The sequence below is a fragment of the Rhineura floridana genome, chromosome 2 (genome assembly GCF_030035675.1).
Source record: "Rhineura floridana isolate rRhiFlo1 chromosome 2, rRhiFlo1.hap2, whole genome shotgun sequence".
Classification (NCBI taxonomy): domain Eukaryota; kingdom Metazoa; phylum Chordata; class Lepidosauria; order Squamata; family Rhineuridae; genus Rhineura; species Rhineura floridana.
In genome coordinates, this window is record NC_084481.1 from 183,383,369 (window position 1) to 183,404,250 (window position 20,882).

Sequence of the window (20,882 nt, forward strand, 5' to 3'; positions counted from 1 at the left end):
AGTCACTGTCTCTCAGTCTCATACCCTATTCATAGGGTCGCCATAAGTCGGAATCAACTTGAAGGCAGTACATTTACATTTACCTCAAAGCAACTTACACCATAAAAAGAAAATAACAAAGATATTACAATGGCATATAAACAGCAGTCTACAAAAACTCAAATACTCATCCAACGACATATTTAAAAGGAACAAGTACCCCCCCACACTCATTTAAAGGATGAGCGCAACAAAGGCCACTGACATAACTAACTACCCTCCCAATTAAAAACCATAAGCCTGAGAAAATAAGAATGTTTTTGCCTGGTGCCTATCAGGGCTGTGGAGTCGGTACACCAAACCTTCAACTCCTACTCCCAACTCCTCTATTTTTCTACTGTCCGACTCCTCTATTTTTCTACTGTCCAACTCCGACTCCACCCAAAATTGCTTCTTCTCAATCAAAATTTATTTGGAAGTTGGAGTTGGTACATTTCTACCGACTCCGACTCCTCCCAAAATTGCTTCCGATTCCTACTCCACCCAAAATTACTCCGACTCCACGACTCTGACGCCACAGCCCTGGTGCCTATAAACAGACAAGGATGGCACCAGGCATGCTTCCCTGGGGAGAGCATTCCACAAATGGGGAGCTACCACTGAAGAGGCCCATTGTTGTTTTGCAACTCTCTGTACCTCCCTTGGAGAGGGCACATGAAGAAGGACCTCAGATGATAAACACAGTGTCTGGGTTGGTTCATGTGGGAACAGGCTAATGATTTAGTGGTATATAAATGCCTCAAATAAAATAATAACCTTGAGAGAATCTTTCAGCAAAGCATACACTTGTGGAGCATTTTTAAAGTTTTGAAACTTTTACAGTATCCAAAGATGGCATTGTCATCGCAAATCTTTGTCCTGACTGTCATCTTTACATCCATGTCCATTCCTTAATCTTTTTGGTTGTTAAAAATGAGAGAACCTGTAGATGGAAAAAGAGTGCTACTTAGGTTTAAGCACAAGCTAGGCAGTTCTCCAAATATTTATCTTTCAAATGGTAATTAGGGGATAAAGTATTAGAGTAACTATTTGAAGGGGCTTGATTAGCTGTGGATGCAGATAAAAGAAATGAGTCATGAATCTTCATAATCAGGTAAATTATGTGTTTTGTCTGAGAACAAAGGAGTTTGAAAATAGTGTTAAAGTCTTTGAAATCTGGCATGAAAATGTGGCTTCCCGATCTCTTAAATTGCAGCTTTCGTACAGTAGACATGAAACAGCATAATATGTCAGAGTTACTCCAGTGGGTTTTTAAATAGCTTTGTACACTATAAAGAAACATGATATATTTTTTAAAAAGTGCTAAATGAGATATTTGCTTTGATCTTCATGATTACCTAAAATGGTACTGTCTCCCAATTGACATGCATATCAAGAGATTTGGGAAAAGATATTGGTGGAATGTGCAATCATGATATTAAGCTATGGCTGTGAACAGACAATAGTTCTTACAGATAGCATGATAGAGATAATATTGCCTACTGGAACACACACTCATTTTTGTTCATCTCCTCCCCCCCCCTCCACTATAGCTTGGATAAAACAAGATTCACAGCCTATCTCACCATAGATGTGCGTTGATGGCCAGCAATAGATCTGTTACAACTCCAGTCTCTGAAAATCTAATGACTGAGTTTGTCATGAAAACTATTTAAATAAGGCACGTGTGTGTGTAGAAAAATTGACAGAAAATGGTAGCGGAACTTGGGCCAGCCCAAGACATTTTAATACAAAGGTGGGGAACCTTTTTGGCTTCAAGGGCAAGATCTGTATCTAACCCCACCCTGGGGACCAATGTTGACAGGTGGGAGAGGCAAGCCACCTGTCAATCATCATGCTACTATAATGTCACATAATTGGCATATGGGCTGCAGGCATTGGCTGTGACAGGGAATGCTTTATTGCTCAGCGATGAAGAACCAGATGGTTGTTTTGCAACACTGTTTGAAGCAGTCTTCCTTCCTTCCTCCCTTTAAAGGAGGGGGGAGGCTGCCTCAAAGAGCGCTGCAAAATACTTTGAAACGGCCCCCACACTCCTGTCTGAGCACAAGAACGCAGAGACTGTCATAAAGCAAGTGCTCTTTGAAGCAGTCTCTCCTACCTTAAAAGATCCTTAAAGGAGGGAGAGACTGCTACAAAGAATGCTTCAAAGCAAGGACATGTTTCTTCATTGCTGTGCAATGGAGCAGTTCCTGCCAGAGTCCATGTCTGCAAGCAAACATCGGCACTGGCAGAAACTGCTGTGTCATGTGCAGTGAAAGCAAGCAGACCCAGGTTTTTTGGGAAGCCCAACCCACACTGATCCTTTTTCAGAGGATAAAGGGATCAGCACTGGCTGGGCTTTTCAAGAAAAATGATGTCAGCTGATGAGCGGGTGGGTGTGGGGTTGGGAAACTAGCTTTGGGTAAAATCATACCGCCTGGTGGGCCAAGACTGGCCCGCTGTCCAGAGGTTCCCCATCCCTGCTTTAATACATGAGGTCAAAAATGCAAATGACACCCCTTTCCTGCCAGCTTATAAAGTTAATAAAGGATACAAACCTAAATCAAGGAAACTGTGCCAAATGCTGCAGGGAAGATAAGTCCCATCTGTCCTGGTCTGTAAATTCCTTTGTGGTCTCAGATGTATCTCAGCATGAAAGCAAAAATATTTATTTATTTATTGTTTACATTTATTAGCTGTCTATTAACTTAGCCCCTGCTATTGGAGGTCGCTGATTCATTGGGTCACCATAAGTTGTAATCGACTTGAAGGTTACATAACACCTTAACCCCTCTAGGCACCACATAACAAAAATCAAATAGCACAATAAGGTTTTGAATCAGATAAAAGAACATCAGCTCCATATAGTTGCATGTGCACTCCTATTAAAAGGGCTAAATCATTCCATTGAGGTCAAAATAAATGCTCAGATGCTGCCAAAGTTGAGACTAAAACAATGATCAGTTTAACATAATTTTAAGATAATTAAACAATGTTAGTGGCTTAGATGAGCAGAGGTTTTCATTGGATGCTGAAAAGAGATTGATGCAAGTACCAGGTGGACCTCTCCAGGGAGATGGTTCACAACCGGGAGGCCCCCACTGATCATTCTGCTTTCCACGACTCCTTAGGAATCAATCTTCTGTGTGCACTAACCTGAGAGTAAGCTCAATTGAACCCAAGTGGGGCTTGTGCATCTAAAATGTGCACTAATCAAGCCAGATTAAGATTTGTTGAAGCTTTGGAGCTGTGCTAATTTGGGTGGGTGGGTGGGTGGGTGGGTGGGAGGGAGGGAGACAGAAAAATATGGCCCTTTGAGTACAAAGATGTGTCACTTTGGTTAACGGAACCAAAATTTAATGCCTATGATACAAGCACTAAGCCCCCTTTTGCAGCCATTTTATGTTTCTTATGTCTTCACAACAGCCATGTGAGGTAGGTTGGGCAGAGAGTTGGTGACACCTAAGGCCATAGGTCCCAGGCTATGGTCTGAAGGCACATGAGGCCAGCACCCTGCTGAAGCTAAGCAGGGTCAGGTCTGGTCAGTGCCTAGATGGGAGACTGCATGGGAACCATATTTAAGCTGCCTTCGGCTTCTATCATGAAAAGAAAGTCAGGGTATAAATGTAATAAATAAATAAATAAATAAATAAATAAAGGCAGAAAGTGAGCAACAATAATGAGTGTATAGGGTGTTTAAAATGTGCAACTGCTCATGCTTAGTGTATTTTATTTTTGTTAATCAAGCTTGGCAAAATGTTTGTGTTTTGCTGAGAATTTTGAAACTCCACAGCTCATAGTATTTTTTTTTGTAGTCCACAAAGGTTTATGCCAAATAAATCTGTTAGTCTTTAAGATACTATAAGACTTATTTTGTGGTACCTTATTTCATGTGTTCTGTGTTTAGAGGAAGGGGATCCTATTTTAGGAATTGCACCAGGGCCCCCAAGTACTTTAATCCAGCCTTGATATCACCAGTGACATGTTTTGCATGTTCATGTCTGCTTCAAACTCTTTTATTCTATAATAGCATGGGTATGTGTGCACACATGCATGTGCAACCCTCTACAACTTAGGATACTACTTCACGCATTTGTTAAACTGGAACTCTGTAGTCTATAAAAGCTTATGCCATAGCAAATGTATTGGCCTTTTAAGGTGCTATGGAATTCTTTGTAACAGTTGACTAATAGAGCAATTGCCCTGCAAAATAATAAGCAGCTAATCGTTCTCCACACTTTGGATTAATATCTTCTTTTTTTAAAGAGAGATCTCTTAGTTATTTTTTATTTTATGCTTAAACACAAATGTCAACATAAACTTGTATTTTCCTTAGCAATTTCACAGACCTTGTACCTACCAGGTCCAGGTGTAAATGCGTTCCCATTTACTATGCATCCATTAAGGACATCTAGAATAGGCACTGGCTGTGCATGTATCTCCCTTACTGGGTAGGGTACGTCACTGTAATGCTTGCTAGATTTAAAGCACCACAGCTAATAAGCAACTATAATTAAGTTGGAGCTAAAATTAAAGTTGCTTTCTGTTAGTGTGTGCAATTTTTTGTAACTTAAAGAATGATGTGATGGAGTGTGTTTCCTTCCACAGACAAAAGCGGTTGGTTTGCTTGATGCAGATGTGTATGGGCCTTCCATACCAAAAATGATGAATTTGAAAGGAAATCCAGAAGTGACGCCAAGTAAGTAAAGACAGATTTTATTCTTTCTCCACGACACCCCAATTAAAAGCTATTGAAAGGAGGTAGTGCCATTTTATAAGGAAATCTTAAGAGGCAGTGATTATTTGAATGTATTACTAAGGTTTTAATCCTGCCCCAAATGCTAAGCTTATTCAGCTGTCGTATGATTCCCTTTCCCTTCAAACGAGGAGGATGTGGACTGGCACATGTCTTGGCTACTGACAAATAATTTTGGGACACATACTTGTGTGTCTTATAGGCGATATGGGAAGAGGCAGCTGGGAGCCCTACTTGGGTGGTAGCTGGCAAAAGGCATCCAGTAGTGTCATAGTATGACCATGTCCACATCCCAGATGGAATAGGCTTGTGGCTACTTGCAATTCCTAGAAAGAGTGGACAAAATGGTAGTCACACAGTTGGAGCAGAAGTTCCATACAATTTGCATATTGTATATATACAGTACCTCAAGTGGGCATTGGGACGGAACATTGCCATATCTCTTCTTATACTGGGTAGATAAGGTATCCTTATTTTGGCCTGTTTGATAAGCTTTGGGTCTTATCAGGATCTCAGCCCAAGTTCCTGTAGGACAGATATTTTTTGCTTGGGGTTCTGCTGCAGCTAGTTGTGCTCTGCCAGTAGGAGTTGCCCAGCACAGCTGCTGGTAGAAGTCCTTATTCACATCTAGATGACCCAGTCTATTGTAAGATCAAGCTCCATCTGTAGAATTCCAAAGAGAAGGTGCAAAAATATAAATTCTTCACCTTCCCTTTCTAGGAATTCACAGTTAAAATAGAAGGACTTGTGGTTCTGGGCCAGGTTAATCTGGGGTAAAGAAGGTTAAACTCTGCTATCTGTTTACCAACGATAAGGGCAATGAGAGAGAGGATGGACTAGTACAAGTTAAACAAAGTAGATAACAGGCTGACTTATTGGGATAGGGCATTGGGCAGGATAGCCCAAAAATAGCCCTCTGTGTGTATGTGTGTGTGTGTAAGTAAGTAAATAAGTAAATGAAAAAAATAAAAATAAAGTGTTCTCTGTAGGGAAGATTAGGTGCTAGATCACAGAGAAAAAAGCAGCATTGGAATATTTTCTGAAAGAATATTCTCAATGTACTTGGGGTTTTCTGTCTTCCTAACAGTAAGTAGTATGTAGAGACGTAGTGAATTAGAAAGGATTGGACTATGGGAAGTTTGGCCAAAAGTTTGTTTTGGTCATTGCTAGAAGTAATCCCCACACCCCCAGACTACCACTGCTTGATTTCTAGTAGCAGCACTGCCCTAGTTTTGCCATTTGAGGTTTTCTTTTAAACTTCTCAAAGAATTGTCAGAAGAATTTAAGGATTTAGTCTTTAGAGTTGCAAGAATACAGTAAATAGCTGGACTGAATAAGGGCAGCTTGTTTAATTTAGGGACAGAATATATTAAAGACTATCAATAGAGCAGTGCCCAAATTAGACCAGTACTGAATTGCTTTCTTAGGTGGAAAAAAAGATGCACTGTCTCATTTAAAAAAGCAGTGATTGTAATTCGGATACAGTTGGTAATTGTATTTTACTTTAGTGTAAAAACATATAATCTGAAATACATGCAACATATTGTGCAATAGAACAGAGATAAGATTATGACATGGAAGCTTAAAGCTATGGGGATAGGTACGAAAAAAATTCTGGAGCTCCAAGAGGCAAAAAGAAGACAGCCCAAGACTCTTGAACGAATTCATGCCACCACATGTGTTAGTGAATTGTTTTTCCTTTGGATTTTGCCTGTGAGATCAAGAGATGCTAGGGAAGTTTAATTCTCCATATCACCACCAAGGCATCAGACCACAAAGGGGGCTCTTTTCTCTTGCTTTCACTGGAGGAACCCTATTATCTCACAAAGATGGATGATTGCCAGCAATAGGACTGAGGTGCCAGATGACAAATAACTGGTGTCAGTGGTAGGGAAATGATTTAGTTGCTAATTTTTCTGTTCTAAAACACTTGGAGTGGCTACAGCAAGCTAGATAGAAGTTAAGTGTTATCCTTTTCCATTTCTAACATTTTTCTTAGATAAGCTTTGTCATTCTTAACATTTTTCTTAAACAGACACTTTCCTCCCTTTTGAGGCTGGTTCTTAATTTTTTTAAAGCTGTGTATATAAGAGTTTAGAAGTTCATTTTATGTTCCTCTCTTTGCTGGCTTCCCTGGGAGGTGGGAAGATGTTAGTCTGAAACATAAAGCATACCTAGAAAACTATAGTTGTGGCACCATAAAGACTAACAAATTTATTATGACGTAAGTTTCCATGGACTATAGTCTACTTCATTGGATGCTAAATATTAATAAAAGCTGATCCCATAATACTTTTATTAATCTTTAAGAAACCACAAGATTCTTTTTTGTTACAGCTGCAACAGACAAATATTTGGAAATTATAAGGAAGTATATATTGTATAGAGGACTACAAATTAGTAAATTTTAGCAGCAATATTGGATGGTAAACAAATTCAGAGCATTATAATCATCCTCTCGCTGAATGTACTATACTATACGCATTGTTCAGCAACAGGTAACATGTATTTGTGTGTCCTGTTCAATCTTTTAATAACTGGCCTAGGGAACCCAGCTAGGCTAAAGCACTAATTATTCCACAGTCATGGGGGAGGTGTGTGCATTTTACTGTGATGTGGGCAATTTACTTACAGGGGACACTTATTTACAGATGTTTTACTGGTGAGCTCACATCTCAAATTGGGCCTAATGTTGTTGTGAAGGAGAAAAATCTTAAATCAGCAATGTGAAAGCATAGCTAGGGCAGCTGTGTTTTAATGCTATTGCTATAATTAGATTTCTGTATAAGGCAAGTGGAAAAAATAAGAAAGCCTCCCAATTTCTTTGATTATACTATGGTCCTTTGACACATTTTGATTTTAGGCACATTTTATCATTTTCACCCCCTGCTTTGGATTTGGATTTTTGTTGCTGCTGGCTCAGGACAGAAACTACAAAATAAGGGCTGTTCCTGGTAAACAGGGACAGTTGGAGCATATGAAACCATTTATTTGTTGCTATTTAAAATGAACAGTGTTACATAAATGGGAATCCTAATTGTTTGAGAGGGGGCGGGGAGGACAGAAAGCCTTATTTCATTCAGTAGAAATTATACTTGATCATATTGTCCACAGTTGTGTAAAAAAAACAAAAAAGGTTGGGTTTTAGGAACTCCTCTCATCTCCTGCTGCCTACAATATGTTACCTAAATTCACATCCCGTAGAGTCTGTGCAGCTGGCGTGTAGTAAGAGTTCAACATGTTATGCTGCAGTACTCCCCCTGAATAGCATTGTGGCAAGGGATACCATTTGTCATGGTAGTCTTTTGTGCTCTTCCTGATGAAACATCATGAAAAAGTGTGAAGGTGGATAATAATGATTTTGAGTGGTGAAAAATCTTAACATTGCAGCTCTACAGAAAGCTGGTGTTCATGGTGCAGTGGATTCCTAAGCTTTTGAGTAAGCTCAGAATAAATACTTGTCTGCTGCAGTCTAATTTTAAGTGTATGTGGAGGAGTGTGGAGCTCAGTAGCTCTGCACTGAAATATAATTTTGAAGTAGAGAAATTAATAGTTGTAATCAGGAACTATTGTAAATGGCACCAGCCACTTAAAAATTCACTTTTTAAACCTACACTTGTCTGTTTCAAATTTTGAAGCTGAGATCCAAGATGGCACTTGCACTCTCGGGAAAGCTAAAGCTCTTTTTGTTGTATGTGGTGTTAAAGATCCCATTGCTTAAAAAGCAATCCATTTTTGAAATTGAACCGTGGCTTGTCTCTGCAATGGTGGGAACTGCTATAGAAGTAACTTCAAAGAAAGTGCTTTCTTCTGTACTTTTGTGCATACCCTGTCTATTTGGTTTCCAGACTTTTTTTTCAGCATATGAAAATTGAGAAAATGTGGTATAGGATTTTATCTCCAAACAAACAGTGATGATCTTCTGAAACAAACCACAAGCCTAGTTCAGGTGTAACGTTAAGCCATGGTTTTTTTCTCCTGCATGCTAGCAGGGAGGAACAAAGTGGCCCACATCAGCACATTAACAGTAAACAATTAACTATGGTTTATATGATGTGTGAAGTAGGCTTATGTGCTCAGAGGTTTTAAAGCAAAAATGCACACCAGTATGGTTGCACGTGCTTCCATCTCATTGATTTTAGTGGGTTTAATCAATGTCTAACAGTGCAGACACTGTCTCTGTTGGCTATGCAATCAGCATAGTCAAACATGCAGAGAAGGACATTTTAAGAGCATCCATAGGTCTGTTGAGAATTGATGTGAGCATTTTGATTTATTGCAATATTAAAAGGAGGGCATAGAGAAAATAGTCATGATAAATCACAATCTATGTCCCCCCTGTTATATCAATTAGAGAAATGAAAGGGAAGGTTCTTCATATGATGGCTTTTCCCCCCAGTTGCTCTTGATAAGCATTTTGTGCAGTCTTGGCCCCTTAGCACAGGCTGCTAACTGATATGCAAGGAGTGCAAGATTTCTCAATGGAAAGCGTAGTGCTTGAACTGATATAAGGAATTCTTAGTGAATTCTCACTGTTTTTCATTGAGTAAACTCTTGATAAGACTCAAGTATCAAACTTCAGAAAGAAATCTGTGGAGAAGAGTGGCAATATAATAATGGAAAAAAACCCAACCCCAAACACATTATGGATAGCTTGTTGATGCAGCATTTTCTTGGAGTTCTCGTTAAGGAAGCTTAATCTGCCCTTTTAGTTTGTCTGACTAGTAGCAGGTCCTGTCTCTTGATAGTGTATTCTGGCTGAGAGTCTGGTTTATGGGACTCTTCTTCATCCATGTTAAGAAGGCAGGGGCGGCCTGTGGCACTGTAGCCCAACCCCTCCATACAGGCGGTGTGGGGCTAATAAACCCACCCATACATCCCACCTCTAGGATGCACACCTTAACATGGTGAGGGAGTTTGACAGTATTGAAGAAGCTGAGAGCAATGCCGTCAGAAGTCTAGACCAAGAGGCTAGACCCCTAGCAGGAGCACCCATGGCGGAATGGTCAAAGCTGAGACACCAGACTAAGATGCATCCAAACTCAGAGGAAGGCAATGGTAAACCACCTCTGAATACCTCTTACCACGAAAACCCTATGAACAGAGTATCCAAAATGCAACACGAGATAGTGCTGGAAGATGAGACCCCCAGGTCAGAAGGTACTGGCCTAGATACTGGGGAAGGACAAAGGACAAGTATGAGTACTGCTGTGACTAATGACGCAGCTGAAAGGAAGCCCGGAGGCTGATGCACACAGATGCGAAAGGAGAGTCCGGAGTTGTACGATGCATACAATAGGAACATGGAATGTGAGAAGCATGAACCAGGAAAAGTTAGAAATTGTCAAGCAAGAAATGGAACGTATCAACATTACAATGCTTGATGTGAGTGAATTAAAATGGACGGGAATGGGACATTTTCAATCAGGCAACTACAAAATCTTTTATGCAGGAAATGAGAAATTAAGAAGAAATGGGGTTGCTTTAATAGTGAGAAGCAATTAGGAGCTACAACGCAAGGTCTGAGCGAGTGATCAGTGACATTAAATGACATTAAATGGGAAACTGTATTGGCCCGTGGGCAAGTTTCATTTTTCATTTTCATTTCATTTTATTAAATTTATATACCGCCCATAGCCGAAGCTCCCTGGGCGGTTCACAACAATCAGCATAAAATACAATGAAACACATATTTAAAACAGTTTTTTAAAAGCTTAAAATTTAAATTTAAAACATAAACATTTTTACACATACTAAAATGCCTGGGAAAAGAGGAAAGTTTTTAACCTGGCACCGAAAAGATAGTAATGTCGGCGCCAGGCGTACCTCGTCAGGAAGACTATTCCATAATTCGGGGGCCGCAACTAAGAAGGCCCTCTTTCTTGTCGCCACCCTCCGAGCCTCCCTCTGAGTAGGCACCCGGAGGAGGGCCTTCGATGCTGAGCGTAGCGTACGGGTAGGTTTATATCAGGAGAGGCGTTCCATCAGGTATCGTGGTCCCGCGCCATATAAGGCTTTGTAGGTTAAAACCAGCACCTTGAACCGGGCCCGGAAACATATAGGCAGCCAATGCAAGCGGGCCAGAATCGGTGTTATGTGTTCGGACCGCCTGGTCCCCGTTATCAATCTGGCCGCTGCATTTTGCACGAGCTGCAGTTTCTGAACCGTCTTCAAAGGCAGCCCCACGTAGAGCGCATTGCAGTAAAGTTCAGCAGCTATATTAGCAGAATAGCTGCCTGTAGGCAAGGGGAGGCGTGTATTCCCCCCCGCCTTAGTTCTCTAGTTTAGCATTCAGTCTCTAAGTATGAGGAAGATAGTTCAATGAACGGTCAATCAATTAGCTCATAGCCACCTGGAGTCTAATCTGGGGTTCCTAATGAGCATTCGGTGTGATGCCCTGCCAAGAGTGATGCTGGGAAGGTACCTTGTTTTACCCAAGATAATGTAGATTTTGGCCTCGTTAGGCAATTAGAGGCTTTGCCTATCAGTTGTTGTTATGTGGTATGATGTAGCCTTTCCTAGTAATACGTCATATGCTTAGCAGGTGGATGAGTCAAGGTACGGTCAGTGACGAGATAGTGCAGGTGTGTTATCAGTTGCTTGTTAGCAAAGATAGAGATAAAGATAAGGCAGGCATATAGTATGCCAAGGAAGGATGCCAGGATGTTTCAGCTATCTATCTTAAAGATAATATAGTTTTCTAGCAATTAGTCTGCTTTTGAAGGTGTCCTGTTAAAGGTCAGAATAGCCAATTATATGTAGCAGGTGCCATGATGTAATGTTTAGATGTCTTAAAGTCATCACTCATTTATGTAATCATATCAGTTTGTATGCCAAATTGTATGCTATAAAAAGGGGTCTGGGCTGCTTGGTTCAGAGTTCAGCCTGGTCCATGTTTGTGCAGAGCCTGGCAGCCTGTCCCATTGTGTATTGGGTATACCTGTGGGTTGAAAGCTACTCAATAAACATGTTGTCTCCTTTTAAGTAAACCTGCGACTCAGTCTGCCTTCTTCATCTCTCTGGTGCCTTGAAAACCTGAATGCTCAGGAAGGGGGGATACAGAAACCTATTAACATAACCATCATCCTATGCTCCAACAGCAAACGCAGAAGAAGAGGAATTGGAGATATTTTATGCAGGAAGTACAGGAAGAAATTGATCACACACCAAAGCAAGATGTGCTGATAATCATGGGGACTGAAATGCAAAAGTAGGGAACAGAGAAAAACTAGGAATTGTGGGGAAATGGTGCTTAGGAGACAGAAATGAAGCAGGAGAAAGACTTATTGAATTCTGTGAAGCCAATAATTTGTTTTTGCAAACATTTTTTTGAGCAACCGAAAAGACTGTACACATTGACATCACCAAATGGTCAATATAGGAATCAAATTGATTATATAATTAGTAGAAGAAGATGGAGAAGTTCCATCCTTTCTGCAAAAACAAGACCAGGAGCAGACTGTGGTACAGATCATGAACTGGTTGTATCGAAAAATCAGAGTAAAGCTAAAGAACAACAACAAAGCAATCATAATGCCAAAATACAATTTAAATAACATCCCAGAAGCATATAAAGATCAAATAAGGAACAGGTTTGAGGCTTTAAACTTACTTGGCAGAGAACCAGAAGAACTATAGACTGAAGTCGGAGACATTATCAGAATCTAAAAAGACAATACCTCTAGTTAAAAAGAGAGAGAGACCTCAATGGATGACTGACGAAATGGTTAAAGAGAGAAGGAAAGCAAAAACAAAAGGAGATAGAAATACATTTAGAACCCTAAATGCTACAATACAGCGACTAGTACGTAGGGACAAAGAACTGTTACAATAGTTATTGTATAGAAATATAAGAGGACAACAAAAAGGGAAGAACAAGAGCCCTATTCCAAAAGATTAAAGAAATGAAAGGGAAATTTAAACCAAGAGTAGGGATGTTGAATAATCAAAAGGGGAACACACTGGCTGACCGAGTAGAAATAAAAGGAAGATGGAAGCAATACACTGAAGAACTCTATAAAAGAGATGCCAGGATGACAGATTCATTCATGGAGGAACTGTATGATGAAGAACTAGAAATTCTAGAATGTGAGGTGAAAGCTGCTGTTAAAATACTTGGAAGAAACAAATCACCAGGAACAGATGGCATACCAGTAGAGTTGCTACAAGCTACTGAGACTGAATCTGTCCTGATTTTGACAAAAATATGTCTAGAAATACAGAAAACTAAACAATGGCCCACAGACTGGAAGCGTTCAATATACATCCCAATTCCAAAGAAAGGGGATCCCACGGAATGCAGTATAGATTTATAAATTACAACAAAGCCTTTGACTGTGTAGATCATGAAAAACTATGGAATGCTTTAAAAGAAATGGGGGTGCCACAACATCTGAGTGTCCTGACGTACAACCTATACTCTGGACAAGAGGCTACTGAAAGGACAGAATACGGAGAAACTGATTGGTTTCCAGTTGGAAAGGGTTTTGTCACCCCATTTATTTAATCTATACGCACAACATATGATACGGAAAGTGGGATTGGACCAAGGTGAAGGAGGTGTGACAACTGGAGGGAGAAATATCAATAATTTAAGATATGCAGACGATACCATACTACTAGCAGAAACCAGTAATGATTTAAAATGAATGCTGATGAAAGTTAAAGAGGAAAGCAGGACTACAGCTGAATGTCAAAAAGACTAAAGTAATGACAACAGAAGATTTATGTAACTTTAAAGTTGACAATAAGGACATTGAACTTGTCAAGGATTATTAATACCTTGGCACAGTCATTAACCAAAATGCAAACAATAGTCAAGAAATCAGAAGAAGGCTAGGACTGGGGAGGGCAGCTGTGAGAGAACTAGAAAAGGTCCTCAAATGCAAAGATGTATCACTGAACACTAAAGTGACGATCATTCAGACCATGGTATTCCCAATCTCTATGTATGGATGTGAAAGTTGGACAGTGAAAAAAACGGATAAGAGGAAAATCAACTCATTTGAAATGTGGTGTTGGAGGAGAGCTTTTCAGATACCATGGACTGCGAAAAAGACAAATAATTGGGTGTTAGAACAAATTAAACCAGAACTATCACTAGAAGCTAGAATGATGACACTGAGGTTATCATACCTTGGACACATCATGAGAAGACATGATTCACTAGAAAAGATCATAATGCTGGGAAAAACAGAAGGGAGTATAAAAAGAGGAAGACCAAACAAGAGATGGATTGATTCCATAATGGAATCCACATACCTGATCTGACAAGATCTGAACAGGGCAGTTCTTGACAGATGCTGTTGGAGGTCGCTGATTCATAGGGTCGCCATAAGTTGTAGTCGGCTTGAAGGCACATAACAACAACATACATCCCACCTACCTCTAACATCCCTCTAGGTGATGTGCACACTGTGCTTATATGACTGCCATCAACTAAGATAGCGGCGGGGCGTGAGCCCCTTAGCGAAGTCTCTGCTACCATCTTGGCTGATGGTATGCATGCATGCTCGGTGCATATGTCATTCACAGGGATGGGAGAGGTAGATGGGGCATGCTTCTGGGCCTATTGAAGCCCACACTGACTGTATTGGAGGGGTCCCTGGAAGGACCCTTTCCGTGATCCACTGCAGGGCCAGGAGTTGATGCTGCCGCGTATTGCGGAACAGGAGTGCTACCTTCCCTCCCTAAGGAGGGCCCATTCAGGGGCCCTGTGGGCTGCAGGGGCCCTCAGCCAGGGCCCAACCTGGCCACCCCCTGGTGCTGGCTCTGTAAGGAGGTTCTTAGCAGATCCTTAGGAAGCAAACCTAACAGTCATGGAATTTAAGAATTGAGTGGGAGATTTAAGAATTCATATAATACCTTATGCTGATGTAAATATTAACTGTGGTTAACATTACACATGATGTCACAAATGATGGTTTGTTTATTTAAAATATACATCTAGTGCTTCATTAAAAGGCAGTGAACAATAAAACCATTCAGTATGAACAACTCAGAAACAATAAAATGTGTACCCTAGAAACAATACAATAGACATAATACAATAAAAACAAAATATCACAATTTCAGTAGCCAGGAATTGTTCAACTGGTATCACAGGCAAGCTGGCAGAAGCTCACCCTGGTAGCTGCCTGCCATATCTCAATGGGGAGTTCTTTCCACAGGCTGGAAGCTGCCTTGGAGAAGGCTTTCCTCCAAGTTGCAGAAAGATGAACTTCTGCAGGCTGGCCTAAGCTAAGCTATGGTTTCATTGTATATAGGAGATCTTAACCAGAGTCTAAGCAATAAACCAGTTAGTGTAAACCTTGGTTATATGCTATGTCTAGGCTGGCCCTTTGCTTTGTAGTAAAGTCATGAAACTTAGAGTGTATATGTAGCTCATATAGATGCCTTGATTTCTAAGCATTTTCATAGTCATTGCAGACAGAACTTATTTTTTTATTAATAATGTATTTTTAAAACACATTTTCCATTCTAGAAAACTTAATGCGACCTCTTGTGAACTATGGAATTGCATGGTAAGCAGTCTGTGTTTTCAAATCTATTTTACATATTTTCTTTGTAAATTTTTCTTCTTGTATCTTGTTTGAAAGCTGAAAAAATTATGCTTGCTTTACTCTTCTAGTATGTCCATAGGTTTCTTGGTAGAAGAGACTGCACCAATTGTTTGGAGAGGACTGATGGTAATGTCAGCTGTTGAGAAATTGTTGAGACAGGTAAGGAGTTGTATGAGCATGTTACTTTTGCAGAAACTGACTTTTTTCTTTCATTGATCAGCCAGGAGAAAAGGAAAAATATCATTTCAACAAGTGCTTATAATTGCTTATGAAAGCATTTTAAAAGAAGATGGAAATATTGAGAACCTAATGAGCAAAAACATTATTCCTGTAACCCAAGTTAGATGCTCCAGATTTAATGTGACTAACCTGCCGTTCAACTCTCTGCAGTCTTAGCTTCAGCTGACATGAATGCTTCAACCTTCCCCCCCCCTTTTTTTTTTGGTGACAGATTTAGTTGTTGCTCTCCAGTAGCAGAGAGCAACGTGGTGGCAGAGCATATGCTTTGCGTGCAGACGGTCCTGGTATCTCCAGGCCAGGCTGAGTAAAATGCCTGCTTGAAACCCTGGAGAACCACTCCCAGTCACTGCATAAGTAACACTGAGGTTGATGAACCATAGATCTGACTTGGTATTAGGCAGCTTCCTGCATATCAAACGGATGCTTAATAACTTCCTGAGTTGGCGAGCAAAAGCCTAATCTAATCAATAGTGGATCATTCACTTCTTTTTTGAATGTGTCAATAGGTGCACTTTCTGATAGGCAGCACTGAAATTTGCTTTCATGAACAATATTTGATTTACCTATATTGAACCTTTTAAGCCAAAGCTACTTATTATGGTTGATGTGGGACTTCTGCTGAAAGAAGTCGCTCCTTGTCTCATTCTTCCCTGTTGCTGGTAGCATCTAATGACAACAGTGCATGATGGGACATCATTAGGCAATTCAAGCAAGCCGTAGTCTATGAAGTAGATCTGAGGAAGTGCAACCCTCCCCCAAACCGCTCAACATTTAGCCATTATTAGATGTTATTACTACTAGCAGAAACCAGTAATGATTTGAAACAAATGCTGATGAAAGTTAAAGAGGAAAGCACAAAAGCAGGACTACAGCTGAACGTCAAAAAGACTAAAATAATGACAACAGAAGATTTATGTAACTTTAAAGTTGACAATGAAGACATTGAACTTGTCAAGGATGATCAATACCTTGGCACAGTCATTAACCAAAATGGAGACAATAGTCAAGAAATCAGAAGAAGGCTAGGACTGGGGAGGGCAGCTATGAGAGAACTAGAAAAGGCCCTCAAAAGCAAAGATGTATCACTGAACACTAAAGTCAGGATCATTCAGACCATGGTGTTTCCGATCTCTATGTATGGATGTTAAAGTTGGACAGTGAAAAAGGCGGATAAGAGAAAAATCAAATAATTTGAAATGTGTTGGAGGAGAGCTTTGTGGATACCATGGACTGCGAAAAAGACAAATAATTGGGTGTTAGAACAAACTAAACCAGAACTATCACTAGAAGCTCAAATGATGAAACTGAGGTTGTTATACTTTGGACACATCATGAGAAGACATGATTCACTAGAAAAGATCATAATGCTGGGAAAAACAGAAGGGAGTATAAAAAGAGGAAGACCAAACAAGAGATGGATTGATTCCATAAATGAAGCCATAGACTTGAACTGACAAGATCTGAACAGGGCGGTTCATGACAGATGCTCTTGGAGGTTGCTGATTTATAGGGTTGCCATAAGTCGTAATCGACTTGGAGGCACATAACAACAACAAGACGTTATGGAGGAGATGAAGGACTGCTGTTTTCTCTCTGCTGTAACAGCTGGTTCTTGCTTGAATTTCTTCCAAACACCCAAAGCAAGTGTGGGGAACCTTTGGCCCTCCAGATGTTGTTGAACCACAACTCCTGTCTTCCCTGGTCACTGGCCATGGTTGCCAGGCTCATGGGAGTTGTAATTTAGCAACATCTGGAGGGCTGAAGGTTCCCCATGCCTGACGTAAAGGTAGGATTTTACTCCAGTAGTTGCTGTTCTTAGCGCAGTGTCAGTAATGTTTGTTAAAATTACGATGAACATAATACTTTGTAGCAACCACTAGATGCAATTGGATAAGGTGTTTACTAGTACTGAGAGAATAATATGTGTGTGAAACTCTTTTCCCCCCTCCCATAAACAGTGTGGTTTTTAACGTATCAGTGACTGCAGTTGCCTGTGCTGTCTTACTCTTATGAAGCTACTACATGTCCACAACACAAAACGCCATGGTGCTGACATCACTACTTGCTTTACTAACAAGCTAGGCTTAGGCTTAGGAGACCAATGATGATTTGTGGGGGGATGGTGTTGCAGTAACTGCAATATTGCTTTAGTCAATGGAATTCCCAAATGAGAAGCAGATGGCAGTTTCTTTCTTATGTGTGTGGATAATGGTGTATACTGAGTAGGTTGTTACCTAGCAACTAAAGATGCAGTTGTAATCTAGCAGGTCCAGAAGCATAAAAGAAGTGTATTCCCTTGACACAGAGGCCATTAATGATTTCCCCTGACAATGGAGTATCACTTGTGGCTGCAGAAGGGCTTTAACAAGGACTTTCTTCCTATCAGGCCTTTTCCTTTTGTGTATAAACTAGGTACCCCTTAATCCTGCATCAGGACAAATTGTATTTGCTTTCAGGAAAACAAAAAGCTTACAGGTACCAGCAGAGAAAAGTAGAATCTGCTGTAGAGGAATGTTTTATAACTATGCAACTTTATGCATATATAACTGTAGTGTATTTTAAGGAGTGTCTGTGTACATCTTAGTCTTGCTTGTAACAATAACTTATCACCTGTTTACCAACATCAGGGCAATTCATTCTATGACTTAGGGCATTTAATTTGTTGAGATTCAAGCATCCCATGAATAACTAAATGAAATATGGTATTGCTCCAGTGTTTGCTTTTATTTTAAGGTCCATGGCTCTTCATCTCCATGTTTTGTCACTGGTCAGCAAAGGTTAAACTATAGTTCAGCAGTTATTTTTTAAGTTTAGGGCTTTTTAAAAAAAGGATTAATTACCTTGTTCTTTAATTTCCTAGTTGTAACTTTTGGTTTATAGCAGATTTGGAAGAAATGATTCACTCTCGTCCTTCTTTTTGGTCTATATATAATCCTCATAAATTATCTTCTTAATATTGGTTTATGGTATAATACATTGAATTTAAGGGGCTCTAAGACATTGAGGCAGGGTTATAAAATATTAAATAAAGATCTCAAGAAAATTAAATCAGTTAGATCTAATATTCCTAATGCATTTTATTGTAGCCAGTAGAAGAAATCCATAGACTTGCACATAAAACAAGGCAATATTGTGAAATGGCCTTTATCGTCAGTGTTAGAATATAAAGTCTCCTTCTTTATAATGCTGTGACACAGAAAACTATGAGGTATATAAAGCAGCAGCTTGAAGTTTTTTATCTTACTGTATATAAGTTTAACAGAATTAGATTCTGCAGATACTCCCAAGGCAGGTCAAATATAACTGATACGATTAAAACTATTTAATCTGTTTATATTCTTTCTGGAGTCTAAGAGAGCATAGCTAAAGCTTCTACTCAGGAAAAGAGACTGCAACACTGAACCTTCTTTATGCTCTTAGGAGAGATACTCCAGGACAGTAACAGATGAATGGAGATTCCCAATTCTATAGTATAGCCTACTGAAACCAGGTTGGTACAGACATAATTACAGTGTCTTGCAAAAAGTACTCAGACCCCTGACCAATGCTCTCATATTACTGAATTACAAATGGTACGTTGTAATTTCGTTCTGTATGATATTTTATTTTGAAACACTGAAACTCAAAATCAATTCTTGTAAGGTGACATTTGTTTTATGTTGGGAAATGTTTGTAAGAAACATAAACTGAAACATGTTGCTCGCGTAAGTATTTAACCCCCACACATTAATATTTGGTAGAGCCACCTTTTGCTGCAATAACAGCTTTAGGTATGTACCAGCTTTGCACACAGGGTCGGTGGGATTTTGGCCCATTCTTCTTGGCAGATTCGATCCAGGTCATTCAGTTTGGTTGGATGTCATTTGTGGACCTCAATTTTCAAAGAGCGCCACAGATTCTCAGTGGGATTGAGATCAGGACTTTGACTGGGCCACTGTAGGACATTCACCTTTTTGTTCTTGAGCCACTCCAATGTTGCTTTGGCCTTGTGCTTGGGATCATTATCCTGCTGAAAAGTGAATTTCCTCCCAAGCTTCAGTTTTTGAGTGGACTGACGCAGGTTCTCTTGCAGTATTTCTCTGTATTTTGCTCCATCCATTCTTCCTTCAATTTTAACAAGATGCCCAGTCCCTGCTGATGAGAAGCATCTCCATAGCATGATTCTGCCACCACCATACTTCACTGTAGGGATGGTGTGTCTTGAGACTGTCGGTGCGTGCGTATAGATATCGTACAAGTAAGAAATTCTGGTGTCAAATAGATCCAGTAAATAAGCCAGGCCAGGCAAGTTTCTTGTAAGAGTCTTTACTGACAAAAGACATTAGACACAGTTCTCTCCAAACGACTTTCCCCCACACCTGAGCTTCTGCGAGTTCCCGTCTTATCTACTTGCCAACCAGCTGCTGACCTTGACAAACCTGGCGCTCTGTTCTGCTCTGCTTAACTCTTTTGCTTCAGGTTTCCTTCTCTCTACTAAAAAACCCTGTCTGTGAGTCTCATAGCTTGCTTTACTGAACAACAGCCCCCACCTGGGACTCACAGATCACAAAACTACATGTTCATTTATACAATATAAATTTCCATTCCATAATTCTTGCAATACACATCGGTACATGGTTTTGTTTCCTTACAGTATCTATTTACATTTCCATTTTTGTTTTCTTTATTCATACAAGTTATACAGCATTTTGATAACACATATATATTTCATTCTTCAATACAGTATTTCCACATTAGATCCATAGTTTCTTTGTCTATTGATCCTTCTTTTTCCCATTCTACAGGATATTCATCTGTCTCATCATTCTTTTGTGTAACGTTAAATGTAAATCTATGAGGTGGTTTTCCTTTCGTTTTTCTTTCTGACCGTCTAACACTATCTATTTCCATTTCTTCATCACTCTCAATTTTACTTGGTCCTGCACCTGATTCTGCACTTGTTCCTGCGCTTGTACCTGGCACTTCTTTATCTTGCATTGCTATGTCTTCACTCCTCAGTCTTTTCACAGTACGTTTACCACTGCATTAAGTCAGTCAATGCGGTTCTTAATGGTATTTGATGACCAAAAGGAACATCTGCTGCTTCCTGCTTGCTTGCATCATCAAGTACTACTGTTTGACTGTCTCTCCAAGGTTTATCTATTACCTTTATGCTTCTACTTAACACTAATTGTTGTTTCTCAGGCAACCAAATTCTATAATATGAATTCTGAAATCCCAAAATACGACCTGCTTGAGCTCTTGAGGCCAATTTACCATGCCTTTTCTGCTTTGAAACATGCACCCAGCATTTTGCTCCAAAA

The 20,882-nt window shown here is 39.9% G+C and overlaps 1 protein-coding gene across 9 annotated transcripts in view; it reads left to right on the forward strand.

Moving 5' to 3' along the window:
• The window catches only part of NUBPL (NUBP iron-sulfur cluster assembly factor, mitochondrial), an 84,617-nt gene that overhangs the window by 24,466 nt on the left and 39,269 nt on the right, over window positions 1-20,882 (forward strand). For all 9 annotated transcript variants that reach the window (XR_009760712.1, XM_061611596.1, XM_061611597.1 and 6 more), the window contains 3 exons: window positions 4,630-4,720; window positions 15,261-15,300; window positions 15,408-15,498. Coding sequence is in view for 8 of the 9 variants with exons in the window: in XM_061611596.1 (XP_061467580.1) it covers window positions 4,630-4,720; window positions 15,261-15,300; window positions 15,408-15,498 (222 nt within the window). In the remaining variant the exon portion in view is untranslated. The remainder of the gene's footprint in view (window positions 1-4,629; window positions 4,721-15,260; window positions 15,301-15,407; window positions 15,499-20,882) is intronic.